Genomic DNA, 23230 nt, shown 5'->3' with positions numbered 1-23230 from the left:
CGGGGTGATCAGCCCCATGGGGGACATAGCGGTGACAAGCTGCAGGGTGACACTGGGGAAGGAGGGAGCCCACGGAGCTGGGCACTGAGCAGAGCTGGGAGAAGCCAAATTAGCAGTTGGGAACTCCCAACGGATGTAATTTGTGTAATTTATGTCCTTTAATGTATCTTTAACGCCCCTGCTTGGGTTAGGGCTTGAGCCCTGCACAGCTCATGCTCCCGGGTCCTTCTGCGTGGTTCCCTCCAGCATTTTGGGGGGTGGAGGTGTAATAAAGTCAGTCTCTCCTCTGCTATAGGGATCAGGACGGTTTGCAGCGATGGAAGCCTTCAAGTCTCAAAACAACCTGGCCCAAAGGGAGAAACCCGGTGAGTCACATTCAGGCGTGAGCCCTAAATATTTCCAGAGGGGCTGGCGGGGAAACCGAGCGCTTTGCCGTGGGCTCTGTGCTGTGCTGTGGGGAGGGGGCGGGTGTTCAACCGCCCTGTCAGGGTGGGTGTCATGGGTGAACCCCAGTGGGCGGCTCAGCCCCACCCAGCCGCTCGCTCGTTCCCCTGTGGGATGGGGGAGAAAACTCATGGGTTGAGATAAAGACAGTTCAATAGGGAAAGCAAAAGCCGCGCACAAGCAAAGCAAAACAAGGAATTCCATTCACTACTTCCCATCGGCAGGCAGGTGTTCAGCCATCCCCAGGAAAGCAGGGCTCCATCACGCGTAACGGTTACTTGGGAAGACAAACGCCATCACTCCAAACGTCCCCCCTTCCTTCTTCTTCCCCCAGCTCTATATGCTGAGCATGACGCCATATGGTATGGAATATCCCTTTGGTCAGTTGGGGTCAGCTGTCCCGGCTGTGTCACCTCTCAGCTCCTTGTGCCCCCCCAGCCTGCTCGCTGGTGGTGTGGGGTGAGAAGCAGAAAAGGCCTTGACTCTGTGTAAGCACTGCTCAGCAGTAACGAAAATATCCCTGCGTTATCAACACCGTTTCCAGCACAAATCCAAAACACAGCCCTGTACTATGGAGAAAATTAACTCTATCCCAGCCAAAACCAGCATGAAGCTGCTTATGAAGAAAATGAACTCTATCCCAGCCAAACCCAGTACAGTTGCTTAGCCCGGAATGTAGATAGGACCAAAAACCTGCGCCAAAGATCAGGCTTGAACATAAAATGTTGCACAACACTTCGTACACAGTTTTCCTGGGTGAGAAACCTAACGAGGATGGTAGTGACCACTCGGTGGGACTGGTGTTTTGGTAAGAGATTGGGGGATGAGGGCTGGAAAGGAGCTTTTCTAAAATCTGAACTCGTGGTGGAGTCACAAATGTCATTTGTAATGGGAGCATCACAGCTCCTAGTGAGAAGCTGTGAAGCTGCCGCTTGCTGTTTGATCTGCTGTATGGGGTCACTCGTGGGGCTGGGTTTCTCTTTTCTTTTTAGATGGGGGGCCAGTTTCTGTCACTATCCCAGCCTCTCCCTTCATGCAGAAGCTTGGGTACGGCACCGGTGTCAAAGTCTACTTGATGAAAAGGTACGTGTGAGAGCACAGGCGTGACGCGGAGCTCGGGAACAGGGCTTGGCGTCTTCCCCTAGAATAATATAGGGGATGGAAAGTGATTGAGCTCTGAGCAAGAAAGCGCTGCCATCACCGACCTTCAGATGCTGCCTGCACCCCTTCAAATGGGCACGGAGTCGAGGAAGGGCTGTGGGACTTCCAGCTTTCCCATGTGTGCTGGAGGTATCAGTGCTGGGAAGGAGCCCGTCGTTTTGGGATAACCCCATCAGCCATTCCCTGGCCTGGAATTCAGGCATCTGGGGTCCGTTTCTGGCTCTGCTTTGGCCTGCTGGGCAAGCTGCTTCCCTCCCCAGGCCTCAGCTCCTCCACCTGAAAATGAGAATCGATACAATCTCCATTTCTAAAACACTTGAAAATTCGATGGAGGAGCACTGTATATGGGCGAAGCATTACTGTGCACTTCTGCGGCGTGCACGTTAGCAAACTTTAGTTTATTTTAGCATTGTTCTTTATTAATTCCACAAAATAAAGGCAGACGCTCTCCAGAATAGCTCCTCAGTGAGCTGCGTGAGCTTTAACCGTGGTGCTGCTTACAAACAGAGTGGTTCTGAGACGTATGGGTTTTCCCATGCAGATCTCCCAGAGGTTTGTCTCGCTCCCCTTGGGCTGTGAAGAAAATTGATTCCAAATGCAACAGGAGCCAGCAAAGCATCTATCAGCAGAGACTGAACGAAGAAGCCAAGATCTTGAAAAACCTCCAGCACCCAAACATCGTGGGTAAGTTCCTGGCACAACCTATGTCGCTTAAATTGCAAATCAAGCTGTTGGAGCCGACTCTGGAGCCAGCTGATGGGACACGAGGCTGCTGCTGGGTTTCTCTGCCCTCCCCGGCTCTGGGCTCCTTTCGCACCGCGGGCTGTGGGTTACAGACCTCCCCGTCCGGCTCTGGAAGTCTGGAGCCCCGGGGTGTGATGGCTGGGAGGACGTGTGGGGGGAGGATCACTGCGTGCTTGCCCCGTCCTTACGCTTCGGAGACAGGTTGCTGGGCTGCCTGCGCCTTTGGTCAGGCCCACCACGGTCCTTATTAAATTAATTTAGTCTTACCCTGCGTGGTGGGGACTTGGAAGTGCTCCTGGACTGCTGGGGCAGCACGGTTGGTGGCAGAAGACACCCCTTGGTGCTTCGTTGCCTGTTGATATCGACGTCGGTCGCTGAGAGGTGGCTTTCTGGGTGAGTTACCCGACAGAAACAGTTACGGTGGGACTCCCAAGCGGCTGGTGTGCTGGGGGTGCCCCCAGGAGCCGAGAGGTGCCTCGCTGAGGGCTTCGTGCTGCGGGCCAGCCCCAGCTTATGGCCTTGGGGAAGGGAGAGACCACCGTAACAATGCAGAGGACAGGCAATACTTTAGTTGTAGGGAATAAGACTCTGGATCCCACCCTGATGACACACCTTTATGAGTGACAATTGAGGCTCTGTCAGGCTCTTGGCTCTCAGTGGTAGGAATATTTTGAGAAGCTGCTTTAGTCTGTTTAATTTCTGCTCTTATCTTGTCTAAAATCTCTCCTGCCAGTCAGGACAGCAGCTTTGTTTGACTTTCCTTTTATTTGTGCTTTAAACTATTTCGGTGTGGTCGCTTGTATTAGAAATGCTGCATGCAAGGAACTTTCTTTGTATCCCTAAAATGGCATGTCTTGCTTCTGGCAGGAATTTAAGAGCAAAGATAGTCTCGACCTTTCACACTGCAAACATTTCACTGCTTTTTTGTAAAAGGTGCCATAAATCATTTACAGGATAAGACTTTTGCTATGCCGTTATGCAAGACTTTGCCATTTATAACTCCCCCTGAAGGGTATTGTCTACAGATAGGAGTAAAACGTGGAGGAAGAAAGATTACATGACAGTCCGTATCTGGACTGTCTTAACCTTGTGGAGTGGCCCTTGTGAGATGAGGGCTTGGCTTTCCCAAATGTCCCTCTGCTCTTTGTCTCGCTCCTGCGGCTCCTTATCTTTGCAACTGGAGATGTCGGTCCTGCAGATCTGCTGCTGCTCTCCTCCCTCCTTTCTCCTGGTTCTCTGTCCTGCAAAGATCGGGGTAAACCTCCCTGCCCTGGCAGAGGGTGCATAGGTGACCTGGGAAGCAACGAGGGGGTGTCTGTGGGCTCTCCTGCAGGAGGGAGCTCCTTTACCTCGACACAGCTGGGGCTCGCGCCCCTGCTCGAGGCCGCGCAGGTCTCCACAGACATTCCTGTGGCTTCACCTCGCGGCGTAACGCTGCGAGCCAGGGCCCTCCGGGGTGTGAATTTGTTTGGGGCTGGTTGCAGCCGCTGGGAAAGCACCTGGGTAGCAGCCCCAAATGCTCTGGCTCCATCGGGCCGGCAAGCACGCGGAAATGCTGCTGCCTGCTTTGGCTCTCTAACAAATCAATCTTTGTTGGAAGGTTACCGTGCGTTTACCGAGGCCAATGATGGAAGCATGTGTCTGGCCATGGAGTACGGAGGAGAAAAATCTCTTGGTGACTTAATTGAAGAAAGAAATGCAAAACGGTTGGGCCCTTTCCCTGCTGCCACGATTTTCAAAGTTGCCTTGAGCATGGCGAGGGGGTTGAAGGTATGTTTAACGTTAACCGTAGCTGTTCTGTGTGGAATCGTATACACCGGTGACACTGGAAAAATAAATGAATTTGATGTGTGAGAAGGCCACGCTGGCAGATGGAGAGCAGACGCTGTGATGCTTCATATAAGGCCTTGGTGGTTTTTTTTTTGCTGGGGTGCTGCACAGGCTCAGGTGAAAACTGAGCCCTGAAGCTTGAGATTGAAGTAATATAAAAAGAGATGCGACAGGGTTTTTGTCACGAGTGTCCTGCTGCCCTCCCCTGGGGCTACCTGCTGTCCCTGCTTGCTAGCCGGTGAGGAGGCTGGCTGCTGGCTCCTGCATCCTTATTGCCGTGCCAGAAGCTGCTCTTGGCAGTGAAAATGGTTAGCTGGTGCCCATGGCTGCCAGCTGGTGCTGCTCGTGCCTCCTCTCATCAAGCTGCAGCAGCCGCTGCGCTGAGGTTGCGTTTAGGGGGAAAAAGGGGGGAAATGGAGACTCAGCAGTGCTCTGTCTAAACCGCAGCATGGCTTCTGAGCCTCCCCCCGGCTATGCCAGCGGTCAGGGTGAAGCACAGGCTGCCCCGGCCGTGGCAGTGAGTCCTGCACTGTTGCTGCCGAGGAGGTGCAGCTCTGAGCTCCCGGGATAACGCGGATGTGTGCTTAGCCATCGGCTAATGCCCACGCTTCGCACGCGCTCTCAAGTGCTTGTTGCTAGAGGCGCTTCTCGCAGTCTTTCACTGAAAGGCCACCAAAAGCCTCCAAAACTGGGCTGGGTGGAACAACCTGCCCTGTGTTTTGTACGTGTTACAGATAGGTGTTGGCCAGTCCTCGAGGTTTTAAGGCTAAATACATTAAACATTAAGAAGTTGGAGTTGTCCAAATCTGATGGCTCCTCCTGCCTCTCCATGGCTGTATCTGTAAGCGGGTGTTAACGGCTCCTCTCTGCCTCTTAGTACCTTCACAACGATAAGAAGCTGCTCCACGGAGATATCAAGTCTTCAAACGTGGTCGTTAAAGGTGCCTTTGAAGCCGTCAAGATCTGTGATGTGGGAATGTCCCTGCCCCTGGATGAGAACATGACCGGTAGGTCGGGCAGCCAGGAAGGGGGATGCTTGATGGCTGCCAGAGTTTGGCTCCGGGAGCCCCCCCGTGTCCTCAGAGGGAAGGACTAGCTCGTGGTTTGCACCGTGCCTGGGTGAAGGACATCTCTGGAAGGTCCAGCTTGAATTCTCCAGACCTGTGACGTCTGTCTCGTGCCCTTCCACACTCGTACATTCGCTCCCGTGGGCAGGAGTGCCGTTGTACACGGGATGCTGGATCAGGTCCTGCTGTTGAGGAGATGCTCTTGCCAGAGAGTTAAGTAAACGAATCTTTCTTGTAGGGCTAGAAGGAAGCACGAGCCAAATGCAAGCGTTATAAAGGCTTCATGTAAATGAGAAGCAGATGTCTAATGGCGTCGTGGCTTTGCTGTGAACAGCAGGGATGTGTGCAGGAATGTGTTTGGGTTAATTACAAGAATGCTTTTCTCTGCTGCTTTACGCAGCGCTTGGGCCTGCAACAGCCTCATAATTTATAAAGCTGCTCTATTACATTTTTATTAGTAGCTGTTCCCTTTTATAAGGAGCGAGAGAGCTGGAGGCAGCGCCCCAGCGTAATCTCCTGGAGAGGAGTGTGGTTAAGTATAAGTTTCTGGGCTGGTTGAACAGGAAGAAGTCCTCTCCGCCCAGCCCTGATTTTGGCTTTGCCTCCTCGTAGTCTCGAGGAGACAACAGGCACCCACTGACGGTGAGGAGGCTGGGTCCCCGTCCATGTGGTAGCCAAGGATTAAAGCGCAATAGCCCTCAGAAGCCTTGAAGTGTTGAGGGATTTTGGTGTTCCCTTCTCGTTACAGGCCAGGCTTTGAAGATCAGCCCTGCAAGAGAAAAGTTTTTTGAACAGCTGAGATTTGCTGCCAGCTCGGGAATTTGCTAGGGAGAGTGGGGGGAAATGCACCCTCCTCTTGGGAGCGGTGCCTGTAATCGGGAGAGGGATATAAGGGATCGAGTCAGAGCTGGTGTTTCCTTTATCAGGCTGAGAGCTGATCGCTTCAACTCTCCCAAGGCTAATTAAGATCAAGGAGGCATTAAATTGAACAAAGTGGTGAGAACTTGGTTTGGACTGGAGTAGAGAAAACAGAAGGACTGTGGCTGGCAGGAGGTGGCGGCAGCGGATGGAGCCTCGTGAGCACTGGGGTTGGGCTGGCTTTGTCCCCTGGGGAAGGTGCCCTGTGAGTGCTGTCACCCTGGTCCTGCCTCCCCAGGGGGGCCAAGCTGAGGAAGGGAAGCACCTGGGTAAAATGCAGGTAATTTCTCACTTCTCCATTGCACAGTTAAGCTACAGAGCACAGCTCTGACCTTCAGTTCTTCTCTCCACACTCTGCGTGGCCTCAGACACTCCACTGTGAAATCTCCTCAAGGAGGTTTCTCCGCAGTCCCTAACATGCATTGCTGGGCCTGCGGAAGAGAAGCACGAGCCCCGCTGAGACTGGCACTGCTGCGGAGCAAGTCGCAGGTTACAGGGGATTTGAGATACACGGATGTGAAAGAAAAATAGGTTCAGGCCCCCAGAAGATCCCGCTCTGTGGCTTTAGCACGCCTGAGCTAACTGACAGACTAAATCCGTGCTGTGCTGCGGAGCAAGTTGCAAGTCCCAGCAGACACCCGAGCCATGTTGTTTCCTTCCAGTGAGCGACCCGGACATGTACTACGTCGGCACCGAGCCCTGGAAGCCCAAGGAGGCTCTGCAGGATGACGGCGTGATCACCGACAAAGCCGACATCTTCGCTTTTGGGCTGACTCTCTGGGAAATGATGACCCTCTCCGTGCCCCACCTCAACCTGGGCGATGACCCTGATGACGAAGGTTTGTTTCTGTACCTTGCTGGCGAGCAACTTCTGCTCCTAGAAATGCTTTCCTCGCTCAGTAGGATTGATTTTTACAGCCTGTTTTAGTACCCCCACAATGCTGGGTCTCCCTCGGATGCCATCCGAAGGGCTTGCAAGCATCTGGCTGCGCCTGCTGCATCTCCCAGCCCTGCCTCTCTTCACAGGGAGTTCACTGGGGAGTTCGCTGCAGCACGGAGATGCTCAGCACCACCCCGAGGCCGCTCTGCAGCGGGTGCCTGTCAGCATCCTTCAGGGCTGGGCTGCTTTCAACTTCATTTGGCTTTTTAACTCCAAATGAGAAGTTGATAAATGATGGTAACTAATCATTGTGAACCAGTGCTCTCTGTAAGTGCTCCAGCTGCTTAACAGCTGGAGAGAGCTTCTCAAAATCCAGCTGCTCGTCAGATTCCCATCAGCGCGGTTCGATAGGTTTGAAAGATGTCCCTGAGCCTGACAGCTGCTCCCCCGAGAGCCCCGCAGCGTGCTCGGCCACGCTCCGGCTCCGTCCCACACTTATGCAGTGTAGGAGCAATCTGCGAGGCTGTAGCTGTGTGGTGGATGCTGCTAAGATAACACCAAAATGATGTGGTCAACAGGACAAGGGGGAATGGTTTTAAACTAAAAGCGGGGAGATTCAGACTAGATAGAAGGAAGAAATGTTGTATGCTGAGGGTGGTGAAACCCTGGCCCAGGTTGCCCAGAGAGGTGGTGGATGCCCCATCCCTGGGAACGTTCAAGGTCAGGTTGGACGGGGCTCTGAGCAACCTGATCTAGTTGAAGATGTCCCTGTCCACGGCAGGGGGTTGGGCTAGATGGCCTTTGAAGGTCCCTTCCCACCCAAACCATTCTGTGATGGATGAGGTGCAGCCAAGCCCCACAATCCAAGGGAGCGGAGCAGTTTCCAGCACCCTTCCCAACACCTTTTCCACCTTCTTGTTCAGATGAGTCTTTTGATGAAGACTCCTTTGACGAGGAAGCATATTACGCAGCCCTGGGAACCCGCCCGGCCCTCAACATGGAGGAACTGGGCCCATCCTACCAGTGTGTGATCGACCTCTTTTCTGTCTGCACCAGCGAGGACCCCAAGAAGCGTCCCTCGGCCGCGTGCATCGTTGAAGCCTTGGAGGCAAGTCTGTCTCAGCAGTAAAAGCACTTGAGCGCCTGTGCCATGGAGCTCGGGGACAGCAAAGCTGTCCCTGAGGTCTGCGCCACGGGTGCGGGAGCTCAGGGATTGAACTTAGAAGAGTAAGGCTACTCCTGCAGCATTTATCCTTCTAGTATGTGAAACCTGCTCTGTGTACTTAAAACCACAGCCTAAACTTGTGAAGCACTAACCCCTGGTGTTTGAGGAGATTGCTCTGTGTTGCTCCTAGAGCAATCCCTTCCCACCTGCATTTAAATCCTAAATAAGCTACTTGCTCTGTGCAATAGTTGTGCATTTAGTTGTCATGTTACAGCTGCTTTAAAACCCTTCCCTCGATGTTTGTGTTGAATTAAAAAATTTTTTTTTTTCTTAATCTCGGTGTAAAAGCGGTGCTTTTCTTTTCCTAAGGAGTGTGTGTGTGTCCCTGCCCTGTCACCAAGCTTTGATGAGGGCTCTTGTGTAAAGTATTTGTGTTCCTGAGGAGGCCCCTAGGTAACAGGAGAACATTACCCAGGGAGAGCAGCTGCAAGCTCAAGGAAAAGGTTTCCTGACACAACAGGTTGGCATGATTCTGTGTAACATGGTATAAAAAAAACAGTCTCTGGGGGATTTATTAAAGAAAATCCTGCTGGTTAGGGAAATTCCTGCCCTCAGCTGCCTGGAGATGAAGAGGTTGCAACACAGCTCTCAGCTTCTGTTTTAGCCTCTGCTGCCTTCTCCTGTGAACTCCCCAAATTAGGAGAGCCTTGGAAGCGTTCCCACATCTCTTCTGCGTACAGAAACAAGCTCGAGCAGCAGCATTTCACACGTTTTATTAAGCAGGCAACCCCCGCGACAGCTTCCCCTGCAGCACAACACCGTGAGGGTTCCAGGCCTTACGCTCTGGGGGAAATCCTGCCACGAGTCAGTCGTTTTAAGACACCTCATACTCTGCATAAATTTAGCAACTGCTTGTGCTAAGGCTTCTGCCCTGCCTTCTACAGCGCACACGCTGGAGAGAGCTCAGAATTACATACCCACCCATCAGGGAGAAAACAGCCATCTTTATATTAATTACACCTTTTAAAGAAATTAAGTTACTTGCAATAAAATTTAGTTTCAGAAGAAACAAACCTACCTGAAATCCAAGCAAGGTTCCACAGCATACACTAAAACATAACACAACTCTGTACACAAAGTGACACATTCTCCCCCAGCTTGCTCACAAGGGGAGGTAGGAAAACAGCGTTTAGCCAGGTAACAATGCTTAAGTGTCAATTAAAACATCAAATTATTTTAGATGATTTAAACAAACCTCAACTTGTAATAATCAAGTCAAAATCAGTTGTTATAAATAAAATTGTAAACAAGGAAGTTAGGGGTTTGGCAGTATTTCGTTGCAAACAACTTGCCATCCGGCGTCGGGTCGGAGAAGGCGATTTCGTCGGTACTCAGGTAGCAGCCGTACATGAAGGTGCTCCTGAAAGAGGGAGCAGAGCTATCAGCGCGCCGCGACCAGCCGGCTGCTTTATCCCACTCCTAAAACACACCACAGGGGGGTTTCCCCCCCCGCTGTTATTTCTTCTGTCGCTTTGCTTTCAAACCAGAGAAGATCGTTGCGAGACGCTAGTTTGCCCTCTTGGATTTTGGCGTAATCAAGAAGCATTTTAAAATTAGCAAGAAGGATAATGTAAGACCGAATATGGCATAAACCCCCCAAATACGGTTTTACATGGAAACCCAGAGGTTTCAGTTAAATATCTTGGAGCAGTTCCCGAGTGATGTCCACCACGGCAGTGCCAGGACTCCCGTGGGCACCCACGGGTCACCCAGCTCCAGCTGGCTCGCGCAGCCCGTGGGTTTGGAAGGCGTCACGGAGGTAGCACATCAAACGCTAACCACAGGAGGGAGTAGAGACTGAGCACTGGCTGATGAATTTTCAGAATACTGAGCTCCAGATACAATCACATATGATTACAAATCTATAAAAATATATACATATGTACTCATATACTTTATATGTCTGTATTTGATACACATACAGCGAGCAGGTATGACACAAGAGACATGCTACTACAGGCTGATGGACCACCAAGCTCCCCCTCAAGGCAGTCCATATTAACAGACGAGGGGAAGATTTTAAGTCTTCCTCCCAGTTTGGTCCGAGCTTGAAAAGCTCAGAATTTCCTGCCTGGAAAACTCAAGTGTTTGGGCCCCATCAACTTGTCCAGTCAAAAAAAAGAAAAAAAACAAAACAAAACAATATTTTTTCCCCAACAAGCATAGTTTCTCTTGGAAAATCCAGTCTGTGTAGCTGTGTGTTATACCCAGCAGTTAGCATCTTGGCCCACACTTGTATCATATTTTAAATAAAAATATTACGTAAATATTAGATATACTCAGAATATCTGTCCACTTGATATCCTTCCACTATGAAGCAGGGATTTCAGACTTGCTTAGTGCTACAAATTTATCCCTTTCATAAGTTCCTTCTAAACACTTTTTGCTGCCATCATTGTTTCTCCCCCCAGGAATAAACCCCAGCTGGGATCCCAGCTCCCCGCTGCCCTCCGGCCGCTCCCTACCTGACCACGTCCACCATGCGACGGGCGATGCCCTTCCCGCGCCTCAGGCCGAACACCCAGATCCTGCTGACGCCGCAGACGGCGGGCTCCGGCTCGGTGGAGCAGCGCCAAGCCCGGTGGTGCTGCAGGGCATCCCGGCCAGGGGACGGCACAGCTCCTGGCTCAGACAGCACCCGGAAAGCCTGCAGGGATGAGAAGAGGCATCCAACTGCTCCTTCCCGACGGGATGCAGAGCCACGGACCTTCCCGTGCTCCCAGCCTTGCCTTCTGCTGTCTCTTACAGGGCAGACCACCACAGAAACCCGCACCCAAACCAGGGTCAGAGGGAAGCTCGCCGCAGTATCAGCTGCGCAAACTCAGCTAACTCCTGCCAGCAACATCTCACCCTGACAAAAGCACAAGCTTTTCCTCAGTTTCTTTCGTTTGCTGGTTTTTTGGGTGGGTTTTTTGTTTGTTTTTTATTTCCTTAGTTTTATTTTCCCCCCTCTTGTGCTAAGCCAGGATTTCCAATACACAGGCTTACGCGAAGAGCCCCAGTTATTAGCCTGCAACTTCACCTCCTCCCTATAAAATTAATAACACGTACCTGCTTGATTGACTCAGCCACTAAGCAGCCAACAATCATCTTCTCGTTGGACACAAACATGTACATTTTAGTCTTGGCTGGGCAGCTCAAAGAAACTTGCTTAAATCCCAATTCATTATCTACAATTTCTCGCACATCTTCTGCCTAAGAAAAAAACGGAAAGGTGTGTTAGGAACTAAGACGTGCATTCTTTGGTGTGAAAGCTGTCAGAAAGGGGACTCGTTCCCCCAAATAAGCCTGTGCTTACACAAGATCAGGCTCTGTGTAGAGAACATTAAAGAACAGGCTCCGACTCATGCCTTTATCCCTCTACACGTCTTGCAGAGTGCACCTGCCTCTCACCCCCATCCTTGGGATGGAAAGGATCGGGTTATGTTGGTCATTTAAGAACAAGAGCTTCAGCGCGGGGAGCAGGGTTAGGATGTATCAGGGTGGGCGTCCACAGCAACCCGGATTGCTGCAACAACCCCACTCAGCTCTCCTGTTTGCCCCGTGCGCTGGCAAGTGATGTACGATCATGCACTGAGGTAGTTCTGGGAGCTGAGCCAGCAGAAAGCTAATCTACAATATAAACCCCAGAATAAACAAACATGTACCTTCTTGACGGCATATTTTGGGTCATTTGGAAGAATCAGTACGATTTTCCCATCCCAGAACTCTGCCACAACCCGTTCTTTCTTCCAACCCTGCCACAGAAGGGTGGGGGGGAAAAACCCAAACAAACAAGTTAGTGGTTTAGCAAGAGAGAGGAAGTGATTCAGTGAAGACTCTGGCAGATGAAGCTGTAATCTGAACCACTTCAGCTTTCAGGAATAAAATCAAGTCACACTCACCAAACTGATGAAGGCAGACAGTTGCTGGAACTGCCTAATTTACACTTTAACCTCCCCTCTGGATGACAAAACATCTGCCTGCAGCTGTCTCGACTCTGTACCTGGATATCGCACACCGCTTCCCCCCCCTCTTCTTCAGCTGAGCTACGAGCACAGCCATCGCCTTACCACGTATCTGAGTCCTTCGAGGAACCTCTCGTGGTGCTGGATGTGCTGGGCTTCATCCTCCGGGCTGGCAGCCGTGTAGATCATGCCGCACGACTTGCAAACTACAGCACCAAAATGCTTCTGACCGGCATCCTAGTGAGAAACAGAGCCAGCTAAGTGCTCTGAAGCTGTTCAAAACCACATTCAATTTAAGGAATGAGGTTAAGAATTGGTTCTAGTAACAATCATCAAAGATGGAAGTATTCATTTTCATTTGAATTTCTGAAGAGGAGGACAAGCTTTTGCTTATTTGCAGAGTATTTAGAAGTACACGGTATTAAATTATCCAGGGAACGCAATGAATACATTATTTGGAATGAGCCTTGAAATAGATCAGCAGCATCCTCACTGAGGAAACAATGTGAAAGAGCACCACAAAAAAAACAAAGGAAAACTCTGTATAGTCTTTTCATCAGTTATCTAAAAATAACCTCATTTTTATCTCTGTCAGTACACAGGGAGGGGAAGAGAGGGAACCGAATGCCAGTTGTGCAAGCAAACAGCAGATTGCTCTCTAAGTAGCGAGGGGAAGTCAAGCCTAGTTTGTTAAAGACTCATCTTATTTCCCTGTACTGGGTGCTACTGCAGCAGCTGCTTTCCCTTCCCCACGTCCCCGTTTGGGCTTCCCCCCATGTCACAGCACCCACAGTCCGTCCCTCGTGGGCCCAGCAGTTAGACACGCAGCCGAGCTGTGCCAGGCAGGGTTGGAGCTCGCGGCTCGCCAGCCGGCCGCGCTCAGGGCAGCGATGACTGCTGAGTGCACGCCGCTGCTTTCCTCTCAGCGCAGGCACTCATCTGGGTTTCTCCCTTCCAGGGGGACCAGTTTTCAAAACACTCAAAAATTTGTATCTGTGAGGTCTCAAATTTGACAGAAATCATCCAAATGACTCAAAAGGTGCTAGAAAGGGCAAATCAGCAGACAAGAATGATCACATAAGCCGTGCTTCCTGAGGGAACAGCCTTGAAAACATCTGCATGTCACCAAGTGAGAACAAACGGTTTACTAAAAAATTACTCATCGCTAAGGGCGTATTTTCTGGAAACGCATACACGTGATCGCTACGTGACACACAAGCCTCAGTAACACCGTTCGGCCTCCTCCTGCTCCAAAATCAGTACTCCACACTGAAGAGCAACAGCAGGAAGGCAGACGTGGAGCTACCAAAGAGGCACCCGCTTGTTAATAGAGCGAGCTCCGTTCGGGCTCAGCTCTCGGTCGCGCCTTCCTGCTCCCGTGCCGACCTGGCTGCCCCCGGGCGTCCCTGGCTGTTTGCCGCTGTGGTTGCAGTGCTGTGCTGACTCTGCTCGCGCAGCGGGCCAGGAAGCCGTGGGAAAGGAAAATTATCCAGCCAAATTCACTCCTATAGCATCCATACAGGCTTGGCTGAGCTTCCTTTTGTTTTTTTTTTAAATATTATGTTCCATAAATCTCTTTTGAATTCTAAAACATAATAAAGCGCTAGTCCCAGGGAAACCGTAACAACCTATTTCCTAGCTACTACCCTGTCCTAGTCTAGTGCTAAATATGTTAATCACTGCCCTGTTACGGTCATTGCAGTGTGGTTGGTTTGAGGTTTACACGTAAGGAAATCTACTGATCGGTTAGCCTCAGGACGTATTTCTTGTTTCCTCACCACCAAGTCACCCAGCATGCCCCGAGGGGAACCTTACAATGATCATCTGATCTCCGGAGCGCTTGCAGAGCTCTTTCGCCTTCTTGCTTTTCTGCGAGGTGTGAGATGTTTTTGCAGGTGGGCTGGACCCAAACGGAGAAGTCAGTTCATCCAGTGGGGCCTGCGTCCTGAAAATCATTTCAGAGAGATGAAAATTAGTCACTGCAAACAAAAGTTAACATTACATGTCGGATACCAGGGCAGGGTAGTGACTCTTATTACAAACACCCCAAACTAAGCCAAGTACAGCAAAGCTTGTGACAGCTGTGGTACCAGCTCCTCTGGGGGAGGGAGGGAAGGAGAGGGGCTCTAGGAAGAGCTACAATTGCATCAGAAGTTAAATAACTCTTGATTAAGCACTTCTCCCACTTCCACAGCCATTGTATTTCCAGGATATTGGAAATTCAGCAGCTCCTTCAACAGTCAAAGGGACACACAACAAACTGAGAAGCAGAGGGCCAGGTCTGTGAAGTATGGGAACTGCGGGTGAAGAAATAGGTGCCCAAGTCCAGCAGCTCCCTCCACAAACTGCTGCTTACGTGCATCTAGACATCCAAAACACGCCCACGCAGGCTCAGAGTTTTGCGGCAGCAAGCTGCTCAGCTCTGGCAATCTTGCACCTGAGTCTAACTGGGATCCAAAAAACTCAAAGTCTCCCCTAAACAGTCCCACAGACATGCTCCTAGCTCGTGCATAAAATTATAACTGTGATTGCACACCTAAAACATGTCTACCTTCCCATGGGTTGAGGAGCCCTGAGGGTTTGTGAAGTCCCCAGCGGATCAAACAGCTCCGGGAGATGAACACAGGGAGATGTGGCTATGGATACCTGGGAACGTCAGCACAGCTAGCAGAGGGAGCACGTGCCTCGCTGCGTGACCACACTGCAAGCCACAGTACCACCGCTTGGTCCCAGCAGCTCAGGGACTTCTGGACAGTGTGATATGAGGCAAGGATAAGGGTCCTACCCTGCCAGACTCAGCAAGGGAAGTAGCATCACCTGAAATCATCTTACAAAGCTTTAAGTGTTCCCGTTTTGCGAGGAAAGCTGACTATAAAGTGCACACCACATCAGCACCACTCTCCCCTCAAGGGGAAAAAAAAAAGGAAGAAAGTGAAAAATTGAACTCCAATAACCTAGGAAGCATTTCACCTAGGTTTTGATCAAGGTGTACAGGAACTTGGGACAAGGTTTTGGCCAAGACCCACCATAGCTTGGTCTCAAGCCCACATTCTGTCTACCCCCGGGGTCCCAAGACTGCTTCCCCACTCAGTTGCTGCTTCACCACCACAAGTCCCAGCCCCTCACACCAACACCACCTTCAGACCAGGGGATCGGCAGCATCTCGGGAAAAGCCCTTGGTGCTGGGCTTCTAGCAGGCCGTCTAGCGGGGACAGCTTCCCAAAGAGGGGAGCAGACTGAAGCAAGGCCAAGAGGAATTCTTCATATTCGGATCCAGACATGGAGGCTTTATATGAATTTTTAACTTCACAACGTGGGCTTCAGCTACAGGGAAGCACATTGCTAGGGGTGTTAATAATTGCAGTTTTTCTAACCTACCTTTAGACTTCTGTCTGTAAGGTGGCATTTCTCAAGCAATCTTAAAGTGGGAAATTGTAACTATTGTGCAGTGAACCTTAACATGGAAATAATTTAGAGATACACCAAACAATTTTATAGATTTGGATACTAAGAAGACTTTCCAAAGCAGAGACTTCATGTAGGAAAAGCTTGTGCTCATCAGCTTCCCAAGAGACAACTGCAAATCCAAGACTGATTTTCAGTTAATCACAAACACCAGGATTTCCACACATCCCAGGGTTCCACTTGCACCACGGAAGGTATTTGAAAAGCCACATGAGGAAGCAAAGCAAATACTGCAATCAGATCTCTCTTTCAACACTTCTGTGGCAGGGGACTACAGTAGCGCGACAAGTCTTGGAAGGTTTATTTTGGCTCTTTTAGGAGCAACTTTAAGTGTTTTTTTTTTTTTATGGTCACGACAAACTCGGCTAAGAATGTTTTTATTGTTAACAAAATGTATCAAGAAGTTGATTCAATATGGGAGAGGGATTAGTAGCTCTGGTTATTGCGTGGGAAAACAAGTCTTCTTCCACTAGAGGTCTACAAGTACAGCAGCAAATTAATTGAAGAAATAAGCTAATCAGAAGCACAGGTAGTACAATTACATCCTACAATTAAAGAGCCCCAGTGCCTGCAAGTAATTTAGCAATATCATGCTTTTTACAGAATCAAAAAGGAAGCTTCATGTGCTTGTGCTTTATTTCCATCACACTAAATATCAAATATCACCCAACAGACTTACAAAATACCCACTCAGGTGAGCACGGGAAAGTGGAGGAGAAGCAGGTGCTTCTGGTAATTCTTTTTCACCCCTTTTTATTAGAACTTTGTCTTGTCTGCAGCACCTACATCAAAAGGCAAAACTTCTGAGCATGCTGCTACCTAGTGCTGCTGCACTAAAATTTCTCAGGTTAAAAACAAGCAACGCAAAACACACCTGACCAGTGCGGTTACTGATCTTTGCATTTCAAATGATTTCTGTATCGCACTCAGATACTTCCCAGAGTGCTAACGTTGGCCAGTGTTAGCCACAGCACTGCGATAGTTACAAAAGCACATCACAGGAAGAGTTACTATGGAAAAGCAATGAACCTGACGGCAGAGAGAGATCAGTTTGACGCTACATTTAAAGAACATGGGTATTCTGTAACACCAGCACAAGGCAGGTAAACAAGCCTTTTTGAATCTTTAGCTCCGTACAACTTTAATAAGCCAGTGCCTTCCCAAGAAGTGAGTCATTTCAACAGTTTAAAAATTAATACTGTAGGCTTAACTGGTACTTTACAAGGGGTCAAGTGTGACAGAGACAGAGAGGCTGCCAATTCCCGCAAGAGCCACAGACTGGCCTGAGCAGAGTTACCGACCTGCCCCGTCAGCCTTTCCAGCTGGAAACAACAAGGGACCCGCAGTTTAACTGGCCTGGTTAAACACAGAGTCGAATTTTCACACGCTGTAGCTGATGTACACAAACTTAACTCAAAAGGTTGCTTGCCACACAGAATCGCTTCCATCGTGGCAAGACTGCCCACACCAGAGGCATCGCTGCCATACCGGCTGGTGATGTAGGCGGACTAAAACTCATGGGCATGCATTATGTTTGTTGTCTACACTGCAGACTAAAAGGTATATACAGAAAGCCATACCATTTATTAGATTCTAGTGAGGGACAGCAATGCCTGCCTGCGCATTGTACGGCCAGCAACGTTATACTGTGCCTCTGCACTTGCCAAACTGAGTAAAGACAAGTCGTTTTGACAACTCCGGCACCAACTCAAACTCACAGTTAGTGCTGACGAGGCTCTCTGGCTCATGAGAGGTGCAGGTCCCTGACGAACAGCCAGAACATAAAGACTGAAAGTTACTGCTCATTATGGACGCTCCAGGTACAGAGAGAGAGGACACACAGAAGTAGTATAAATAAATAAAACCCCCTCTACATGGCTCAAACACCACCAAGGCTGGGCCATTCTCAGTGATGAATATATCCTGAAACAGCCCCCCTTGCTCTAATGATTTTATCTTAGCAACAGCTAAAAGAAAACTATTATTTCCTTTTTAGTTAAAAAAATAATCAGCTCAATAATACGTACAAATTCACAAGTAAAATGTACTAGAGACAGTAAGCAAGCGTGTATTTCCTTATTCACAGGCTAGTATCCCCCTAAACCAACACAACCTCCATCTTTCATCTTCCCTTTAAAAGAAAAAAAAAAAAAGCCAACCCAATAAAACCCCCAGACTCCCAAACCTTACAAGGATTGGGAGAAAGCTAAGCTATTGTTTTTAGAATTAGTATCATTTTTTTAAAAAGTAATGATTCTGCAGATATGACACTTCTGATCATTCTTGGAAGGACTTAGCAAAGATTAGCCTACCTTTTCTTGCTGGTGGGGGGTGCACTGAATATGGGGTAGACAACAGCATTTGAAGGAGATGCTGGAAAAGACGAGTGAAGTTATTGTGGTTTAGAATCCTTTTTAGTTGCAGAGCATGTCAATACATGGAAACAGAAATTCAAACACCAATGAGACTTCAAAATGACACACAACGGTGAAATTGAACTCTATAGACAAGAGCTTATAAGAGCAGCGGGAAGCTGTTGATGCTGCAGGATATAAAGGTTATGTTCATGAGTGGTATCCAGCCATAATTACCTTCAGTCCACTTAATTGATCAGGCTATCTCATACTTTCCCCTCTCACATTGGAATTATAAAGCAGAAATCTCTGTTGCAGTAATTTAGTGTTTCCTTGGCTATTAATGAGGAGTGTTAATCAAGCACAGGTTTCTCCATTTTCTGTTATTTTGGCTGAGGAAGCCTGAACCTATAGCTTCTTCACCCTACAGAAGCTGGGAAATGATGGGCTCAGCACTAGGTTACAGCACACAAGCTGCAAGTTTTAGGATAACTTAGCAAAGACTTTGGTAAGTAAAACCAAGCAAATTATTAGTTAAGAATATGTTTTTCCTCAACTGTAAAAAGTTTAGGAAGCTGCAAGTTTTAGGATAACTTAGCAAAAACTTTGGTAAGTAAAACCAATACTAGACTGCTTTATGCTCTTATATTTTGACTGCATTCACAAATAGACAGAGACTTCTTAGGAATTACAGAAACAGAGTAAAGTACATAAGCAGAAGAGGGGCCCTAACAGCCTCCAAAACACATACCATGAAGATGAACTGGTTGTTTCTATCGAAACAGAGTACATAAGCAGAAGAGGGGCCCTAACAGCTCCAAAACACATACCATGAAGATGAACCGGTTGTTTCTACGAAACAGGACACAATAAAAAAAGTCTCTTGTTAATATCAGTAGTGGAAAAGATCGTGAGGAGTCATGAAGACGACACTAATAAACAATAAAAAGCCTATGGCTTCCTAGAAATGCAGGATCTTAGAGGGCCTACATAAGCAGAAGAGGGGCCCTAACAGCTCCAAAACACATACCATGAAGATGAACCGGTTGTTTCTACGAAACAGGACACAATAAAAAAAGTCTCTTGTTAATATCAGTAGTGGAAAAGATCGTGAGGAGTCATGAAGACGACACTAATAAACAATAAAAAGCCTATGGCTTCCTAGAAATGCAGGATCTTAGAGGGCCAAGACACTTCTTGGGAAAGGCCCCAGCAGGCAAATAATGTCAGGCAATCTTTGGGAATGTGATGGCAACAGCTTTATAAACAGGTGGAAAACACAGCAATGGGAGTTTTTATACAGAGCTGGAGATCGCAGAAAGTGGCTGGCAGCACAGAGCGTGCCACTCCTCAGGACAAGAAGAGGAGGCATAGCAGAGAAAGGGTGACCTTCAAGAAAACAGACTTCTCTAAGTTCCAAAAACAGATAAATAAGTTCCCGTGTGAAGCAAGACTAAAGGGGAGGGGGGGAAAGCTCAGGAGTGCTGGCAATTTCTTCAATAAACAGATTAAGACCAGATGTGGCAGAAAGAAGTGGAGGAAGCCACTCCTCAGGACAAGAAGAGGAGGCATAGCAGAGAAAGGGTGACCTTCAAGAAAACAGACTTCTCTAAGTTCCAAAAACAGATAAATAAGTTCCCGTGTGAAGCAAGACTAAAGGGGAGGGGGGGAAAGCTCAGGAGTGCTGGCAATTTCTTCAATAAACAGATTAAGACCAGATGTGGCAAAAAGAAGTGGAGGAAAAAGACAAACACGGCTAAATCATGACTTTTTCTCTCACTGGAAACTCAAGGAATCGCAATGGGAACAGAAACCAGGGCAAAGCAGAGCAGCAACATGAAGGACTGAAAGCAGAAATCCCAAATTGCAAAATGAGCTCTCCCTGGGAAGGCCAAAGGACCAGGAAAGCATCCTGTAACAGCAAGGGGAAAACCCAGAAGGTCCAGCTACCAAAAGAGAAGGAAACACTAAAACCAGATGACAAAACATTTAGTGCCTTTTTATTCCAGTCATCAGTAAAAGAATTAGTTGCGATGAGATCATTAGCACAATTAAGAAACAAAAGAGAGATGAACTTCCACAGCTGGGGAGAGGTGTAAAGAGAACTCTCAGATAAATTAGACGTTTTCAGAGTAGCGAGGATTGAATTAACCCAGGGCTGCTGAGGCTAGAATAGCAAACGCTGCCTATTTTTAAAAGGGAAAAATGGAGAAACCAGGAAATTAGGATAAAATAACATGACCTCAACTTCTGCAAACATACTGGCACATGTTAGTACATACTTGGAAGATGAGGCAGCAGGTAGAGGTCAACACATTATTTTGCCTTAATAAAATAATATTTAAGCAACATATTTTCTTTTTATTATCACTTGTTATTCCAAAGAGGGAAAATAATACACATCTTAAAATTAATATATAACTTCTGAAAATTCCCTTGCATTAGTAGGGAAATACGGTCTCTGTAAACCAACCATAAGAAAAGCGGCGAAGTTGACTGGAGGAGGGGCGGAAATCATATTCAAATAATTACTGTTGATAATTCACTGCTGAAACAAAAAGTATAGAGTGGAGTTTCCTCGGTGGCCGTCAGGAGTAAACAATAATACATGCTTATAACTTTGTAGAAAACAGCTAGCACATTCAGGCATTTAAGAGTTTAATTTAAAAAGCCTTCTTGCATTGAAAACAGTCAGAAAGAAATAAACTGAAGTAAGGATAAGGGGAACCACTACACTTAACAACAAGCTGGGGCAAAACAAGAGATAGGGATCAATCCTCTGGGCAGCAGCTGCGTGTAAAACACTTGGGTTACCACCATCTACCTCAAACGAAAGGCATCTCACAAACACAAAATTTCCAGTTCACTGCATGTGAAAAGTATGAATTACTCCCTTCCTGCTAATTAATGCTGGTAGGGCTCAGGTGCAGTTCTGTTTGGGAGTACCATACCAGCAAAGACATGGCTTAGTCTGGAGAAAACAAATAAATGAAAAAGTCAGATGCCTAAAAATCAAGATTTAAAAAGGAAAGCTGAAAGAATCAGGGTAACAGTCCAGGGAGAAAAGAATGGGGAAAAACCTAGTAACAGGATTCAAATACAGCAATTTCCTAATCTTACTGGGAATGGGCTATGTAGTAAAGCAAAGAGGAAACACAGGTTAGACATCAGGATGAAAACAATTTACACACTGCTTAACATTAAAACAGATTTGTCAGGGAGATAGCAGAATCTCCATCATTACTGTCCAGCTTATTAAAACACTAAACGATAGGACAAGATGGGAATTGAGCAGAGTGGATCCTGCTGGGGAAAAGCAGGTAACCTAAGGGATTTTCACAGTTTCTTCTGCCTCATTTTGCTACACCAAGGCCAAGATATGTATAATCCAACCTACCTCGCTTATTCACCTTATGCGGAGATTGGCTTGAAAGAATAATGCAATCATCTGACTCGCAGGTTGTAGACGAACTGATTTCATCAACATCCTATAAATTAAGACAATTTTTTTAGGGCAAAGAGAAAACTCTCCAGTTGATTAAGTTCTCAGACAGCAGCTACAGAATCACATACAGTTCAAGTGACCTTCACAACGAGCATTAATTGATATTATGAAGTGTTACCAACGGCTGTATTTTCCAATAACAAAACATGGTCTTAGCAGACTATCTGTCTCACCGTTATTAAAGTTACACCTGAATGCTGAATTTGAAAATGTTGCTGAAAATGTTGCACCCCTGTACTGAGGAAAAATTCATTTCCTGCAGGTTACTCACAGCCCGAAGGAGTACCATCGACATTTCTCATCTGCCTGCCTTTGACTACTCTAAGACCAAGATGTTGACAAACAATTATCATGTTTTTTTGATTCTCAACACCTACTTACGCCCCTGCTTTTGTTTTAGTGCAGGATGTGTTGTTTGTTTGTTTGGGTTTTTTTCTTTTAAGTAAAACTTAGCTGTAGAGGTTTGTATTATTTCTTCACCTTCGCATTTCTGGGACTCTGCTTCATTCTCTGTCTACAACTATGCATCTTCACAGCTTTTGGAAGCCTCTCGCAAACATTCTGTAAAAATGAAAGTTTGCCAAACTGATTTTTGCCTTGAACTCTGCTCTTTTTGTACATGACAGTGTATTATTTACCACCTCATCAGGAACCCTAGACAGCCATCAGGTAAAGCAACCGGCTCTCGCAGAATCGGAGACTAGATGGAAGCCCAGACTTGGCCTCTATTCAGTTTGCAGTAACAAAATCACTAACTTCCCTTTCAAACACTCCATGCTTCTGGTTAACCTCTGAGAAATAGTCTGCAAACACAAAAAATTGCCATCACAGCAGAATCAAATGCTTTCATTTTTTTTTCACTGCACGTGCAAAATGAGATTGCACAAGCTAACATTTGTGTTTTATTAATGCTGCATTGTAAAAACATATTGACAATCAAATCAGGAATGTGAGAGATACTAAAACAGTGCAGGTGAACAAAGGAGGCAATAAACTGTCCTTTATTGAACCAACACAGGAATATAAAACACATTAGCCCTATAAAAACAGCTTCCCATCTTGTTCACTGCTTCCTTTCAATGCCCAGTATAAAATACTACGGTAGTATTCCAGTGGCTTTTCCTACTTTCCTACATTTTAGATGCCAGAATGCAACAGCAAAATATGACATTAAGTGTAATGAAATAGTTTGCAAACCTGTTCCAAATTTGTATTTTACTGCTGCACTCATTCCATTGCCACCCTTACCTTTCACACCTAAGCCCCAAGTTAGAAAACAAAATCCATGTCCCAAGCTAAACAATTCTCTAGGAAATTATAAAATTAAAAGCGAGGTCTGGCAAGCATTACTAACGGGTTGGGAATAAGCGAGCCTCATTGCAAAGTTTAACCATTCCAGCACTGCTAAACATATTTGCACAAGAATCAAATGCATGTTTTTAAAAAAAAAAAAAAAAAAAAAAAAAAAAAAAGCCCAAAACAACACTTTTCTATCACCAGGAGTATTCACTGTTAAGGTAGCAACAGATAAAAATTGCTTATACCTCTTCAGTGATATACAAAAAGGTTATAGTTCTTCAAACAGAGACCAGCTCAGAAAACTCACTGTTGGTTTGTTAAAGCACGAGAAACGGGGGCTTAGTCTCACTTCCTTGCAGAAGGGAGTTGCAGAACGAACACACATAGTTCC

General features: G+C 47.4%; 2 protein-coding genes across 2 annotated transcripts in view; one reads left to right on the top strand and one right to left on the bottom strand.

Annotated features, from left to right (window-relative positions):
- Positions 1-316: 316 nt before the first annotated feature.
- PBK (PDZ binding kinase) lies at positions 317-8173 on the top strand. Its single transcript, XM_009587877.1, has 7 exons — positions 317-365; positions 1437-1527; positions 2147-2289; positions 3950-4119; positions 5057-5186; positions 6827-7003; positions 7968-8173. The coding sequence occupies exons 1-7, from the start codon at positions 317-319 to the stop codon at positions 8171-8173; spliced, it is 966 nt and encodes a 321-aa protein (XP_009586172.1).
- Positions 8174-9490: 1317 nt separating this feature from the next.
- The window catches only part of ESCO2 (establishment of sister chromatid cohesion N-acetyltransferase 2), a 17164-nt gene continuing 3424 nt past the window's right edge, over positions 9491-23230 (bottom strand). Inside the window, exons 3-8 of the mRNA XM_009587875.1 lie at positions 14032-14195; positions 12322-12453; positions 11917-12006; positions 11321-11464; positions 10735-10916; positions 9491-9629 (exon numbers count right to left, since the gene is read on the bottom strand). Of these exons, the coding sequence (XP_009586170.1) occupies positions 9491-9629; positions 10735-10916; positions 11321-11464; positions 11917-12006; positions 12322-12453; positions 14032-14195 (851 nt within the window). The remainder of the gene's footprint in view (positions 9630-10734; positions 10917-11320; positions 11465-11916; positions 12007-12321; positions 12454-14031; positions 14196-23230) is intronic.

This window comes from Fulmarus glacialis, unplaced genomic scaffold (assembly GCF_000690835.1).
Source record: "Fulmarus glacialis isolate BGI_N327 unplaced genomic scaffold, ASM69083v1 scaffold12961, whole genome shotgun sequence".
Classification (NCBI taxonomy): domain Eukaryota; kingdom Metazoa; phylum Chordata; class Aves; order Procellariiformes; family Procellariidae; genus Fulmarus; species Fulmarus glacialis.
The sequence above is the reverse complement of the archived record's forward strand: the minus strand, read 5'-3'. Positions and strand labels throughout refer to the sequence as shown.